This window comes from Apteryx mantelli, chromosome 27 (assembly GCF_036417845.1).
Source record: "Apteryx mantelli isolate bAptMan1 chromosome 27, bAptMan1.hap1, whole genome shotgun sequence".
In the NCBI taxonomy this organism is placed as follows: Eukaryota; Metazoa; Chordata; class Aves; order Apterygiformes; family Apterygidae; genus Apteryx; species Apteryx mantelli.
The window spans coordinates 539,818-544,389 of NC_090004.1; the positions used below are offsets into that span (position 1 = coordinate 539,818).

The following is a 4,572-nucleotide window of genomic DNA, read 5'->3' on the forward strand; positions in this document are numbered from 1 at the left end:
AGTCCACACAGACACTAAACATATTTGCCTGTTTCAGTTTGTGCATGCAAAAAATTAAATAACAGAAATATAAGATCAAAATAATTTTCAATAATTTTCATGCTATTTATTTTTTAGTATTTCTGCACTGGCTATTCTATTCATGATAAAATGTGTAAAAATAATTTCAAATAAATAGTCTTCTTCCTGGAGTTCACCAAAAGTGTAGCAGTAAATGCAAAATGCATAATCATGACATGTCTACCAAACTTAGATATTTGTTATGTCTTTGTGCCCTGTTGCTTATAGTCAGATTGTGTCACACAATTTCTGAAAAAGTTACTGGTTTTATCAACTTCAAATGGATAGGATACATGCCATAGAAAATGTAGGCATCAGATCCTGTTATCCAGAAATGTTCTCTGCCTACATAAATTGCTAATAATATACACAAGAAATACTGAAGTCCTGCAAATATGCACACATTCTCCTCCCATCAGGTTACAAAGGCATGGTAGAATTGGGCAATATCTCATCATACAAACTCAGCTTTCTGGTTCTTTCACTTGTTACAAAGCTTACTTCATGTTTTGATCTTATATACACAGAGGATCACTGCAGAGACCATAGACAAGTTCTACTATGGGATACAGAATTCCAGACAGAAAGTATCAAATTGGCAAGAAGTTCCCAGTTACATGCACAACACAGGCTAGCAGCAGAGATGGCAGTTACCACTCCTTACTTCAGGAATAAAGGTACAGAAAGTCTCTGAGTAGGCTGTGAGATTGTACAGAAGTCAATAACAATAGGAAAGGATCAAGACAAGCACTTTTTGAAATGTATTAACTTTTGGAAAGCCTGTTTAAATTCTTCATTAAAAGCTGTGTAAATGACTGGATTGATCAGTGAGTTTAAGTAACCTAACCATGTAAAAAAGTCCAGTAGGATAGGATGAAACCAACAAGCATCCTGACAGATTGGCAGGACTAGGGACATGACAAAAAATGGCAGCCAGCAGAAAATGAAAGCTCCCAGAATAATGCCTAGAGTTTTGGTGGCTTTCCTTTCTCTTGCGGCAGAAATTCTTTTCCTTTCCAGGACACTATCTGCAAGTTTTATTTTAACATGATTGATAAATATTGGGGATCCACCTGAATGGGAATGCCCTTCATGCAGGCTAGAGTTAATGGAGCAGAGAGAAGACCCAGTAGAGCCAGTAATCAGGTGTGCAGTAGTAAATCGTTTCCCATATAATGAAGGTGGCTTCAGAATCCTGGATCGAGCTGCTACATAAATTCTACCATACAATATTACAAGGAGCACAGTTGGGATGTAGAAAGCTCCACAGGTGGAGTAAATTGTGTAGGGAATCTGATCTGTGTTCACAGTACACTTTGCAATTTCTTCATGAGCTTTCCCTTGCCTCCAGAAAAGTGGTGGCACAGAAATACTAATAGAGATCATCCAGACCACAGCAATCATGAGTGCTGCTCGGCCAGCAGTCCGGCGTTTGGCATATTCTAAAGCATCTGTGACAGCCCAGTATCTATCCAGTGCAATAACACAGAGGTGTAAGATTGAGGCCGTGCAGCACGTGATGTCTGAGGATAACCAGATATCACACAACACTTGGCCAAAGGCCCATGTGTGGGTGACAGTGTAAGCAATACTGATGGGCATCACTAGGACAGACACTAAAAGATCGGTCACTGCCAAGGAACCAATGAGGTAATTTGCGGGTGTGTGGAGCTTTCTAGTCAGAAAAATTGTAATAATAACAAAAATGTTTGCAAGGATCGTTGCCAAAGTTATAACAGACAGAAGGGCTGACAGTGAAATCTTCAGCCCTAATAGTGTCCTTTCATCCAAAGCCAGTGGCGTTTCAGTAAAATTTAATGACTTATTTGCTGAGCTCTGGAGAGAGAGCTCTGCTGAATGGTTATACTGAGTCATTCTCTGCTCTGATCTCACTTTCCAATGTAATCTTCTCTGCTCTGATTTCACGTCCCAATGTAATCTTCCCTCCACAATGAAGAAAGATGTTCACATTTTGCTGAAGCAGAACTTTTTGTACTAGAGTCCAACATTAAAGAAATACTAACTCCTTGCAAATAAGAGCTTGAATAGTAGATGAGGTACTCTCCGAAGCTAGTTTTTCCATTGCATCTTATTTGAGGCCATTGTTAAAAAGCAAAATGTTAACATAATCATCCAAACATGATCCTGGCATACGACAACACAGAAGGTAGTGCAAGTGGTGGGAATGTAGGTATTTTTTATTTTTATCTTACTTCTAATGTACCTGAAGACAAAATCATTCTTTATTATCTTCTCCTCACAACTCCTTTTTGTACTGATCTTCTGCAAAGTTGCATAAATCAGTACTGAAGAGTGAGAGGCCAAAACAGAAACATCTGGGCATGTAATCGATGCCCCAATATTTGGGACAAAGCTATCCTTGAGATTATTTTCTCTTCCACTCTAGTAGCTGAATGTCACATTTTTGTTATTTGAGGGACTCTATTAGTAGAGTACCCAAGATATAATACAATACTGTCTGGATTCCTACTGTAAACATAATTTCTGCCAGATTTTAAGTCAAGGCCTTCTTTGCAAACAGTGGAGAGCTCTGTTTTCACTTATTCATCCAGACCATTCTGGCTTTTTCTTCAACACACATTCAGTCTTCAAATGCTGGAATCAAGTTTAGGTTACCAGAATTCAATGCTCTGGTGCTGAAGGTCACAGAATGTTCCAAGTACTGAGATGTTCTTGATTATGCAAACAGTGAATGATTGTAATGACTTGTGAAGTGGTGATTCCCTCAAAAGAGGAAGGATATGGCTGGTTATTGGTTAATGGGATCTGGAGAAAGAAAGTGAATGTGTTAGTCCAGAATGATGATACAAGTAATGTGGAAGTTGAGCTATCAGTTTTAGATCAGTGTTTCACAGCAACATAGAAACCACAGTCTTTCCATATGTTTCTCTAGACTCACTTAGTGTAACCTGAAATCCTTATAAACCTGAATAGAACATTCTAAGAAAGATTACCTTGAGATCTTAAGTCAGACCTACACCCAAGTAACAGAACATCACTTATGTAATGCAAACCCATTCTTTCATGAAAGAGACTCAGAATATGGGTCTGGAATGGGTTTGAAGTATGCTCTGAAGGCTAACAAGAGAGAAGCTGAACTTCTCCAAGAACATAGTTCCCCAGGCAGGCCTCCTCTAACCATCACGGAGAAACACCTCTTACAATGTAAGTGGTGCAGCTTCACTGCAACTGACAAAGAACTGAGATTTACCCAGTTAGGAATCTGTGAAGCAAGAGCATCATATTTTCTACTAAAAAGCTACAAATGATCTGGTACGATGAAACACTAACACTTATGTGTCAAACAGCCACAATCCTAACAGAAGATACCTAAAGCTTTTTTGTTTGTTTGTTTTGCAAACATCCACCTTCTGTGAGTAAAACATATTTTAAGAGATGACTTCTCTTTTGAGCTGTCTTGTTGAAATAAGGGAGGGTCCTAAAAAATTCTCATATTTCACACTAGACTATTCCTCCTTTTTTTTTTTTTTTCCTTCATTTCCAGGAAGGTTTTCAACCTCTCTTCCTCTGCCCATTTTTGTTGCACTGAGTAAAATTTCAGCTTATAAGAATTTTTGAATATAAGAATGGCCACAGTGACCAAAGTCTATCAAATCCAGTCATCTCTCTGACAATGGCCAGTGTTGAGGAAGAGTATAAATACAGCATAAGCATATAGTTGAAACTCCCCCTGAAAACTGTCTCTCAAATCCAGTGATTTATGGTATCTTTGTATTTACTATCCCCTGATGCACAAATTCTTCCCTGAACTTATCCAAACCTTTTTTTTTTTCTTTTCTTTGAGTCCATGTATCCTTTTACGATTCACTATATCCTGTGACAAGGAATTTGAAAGCTCAGCTATGTACTGTGTAAACTGCATCCTTTTGTTTGTTTTAAAGCTAGTTCCTCATAATTTCATCTGATGTGTTCTCCTTGTTTTAAAGAGACAGGGAATAATCATCCCTATCGTTTTTCTTCAGGCAACCATTCGATTTATAGATCTCTACCATATTGTTACTTCTTGTCCATTCAGTTGTTCAGTATCTGGAAGTCAGTCCATACTTGCAATCATCCCTGTTGCCCTGGTATTACCCTGTTAGTAATATCAGCATTTTTTTTCTTATTTGCTCACTTTTTACATCTATCTGTACTGAATTCCTTCTCCCATTTTTCTACCTAGTCACAAGGCTCTCTGCAAGTCTGCTGAGTCATTCCCTGTCTTTACTACCCCAAAGAGCTTTGTCTCATCAGCAGATATCATCACCTCACTATTCATATATTTTCCAGATCAGTTAATATGTTGGATAGTCTGAGCCTTCTTTACTTACCTTCTTTAAGAGTATCTGGCAAAGGGCCTTGTCAAAAGTAAATTACATCAGTTGGACTTCACTCAATCCATATACTCATCAGCTTTTCCTAATAACTTCAACAGACTTGTGAGGCATAACTTACCTTTACAAAAGCCATTTTGACTGTTCCTCAAGACAT

At 38.1% G+C, this 4,572-nt stretch overlaps 1 protein-coding gene across 1 annotated transcript; it reads right to left on the reverse strand.

Annotated features, from left to right (window-relative positions):
• Positions 1 to 798: 798 nt before the first annotated feature.
• Positions 799 to 1,935, reverse strand: HTR1D (5-hydroxytryptamine receptor 1D). The gene has a single exon (XM_013942962.1). The coding sequence runs from the start codon at positions 1,933 to 1,935 to the stop codon at positions 799 to 801; it is 1,137 nt and encodes a 378-aa protein (XP_013798416.1).
• Between the last annotated feature and the right edge of the window lie 2,637 nt (positions 1,936 to 4,572).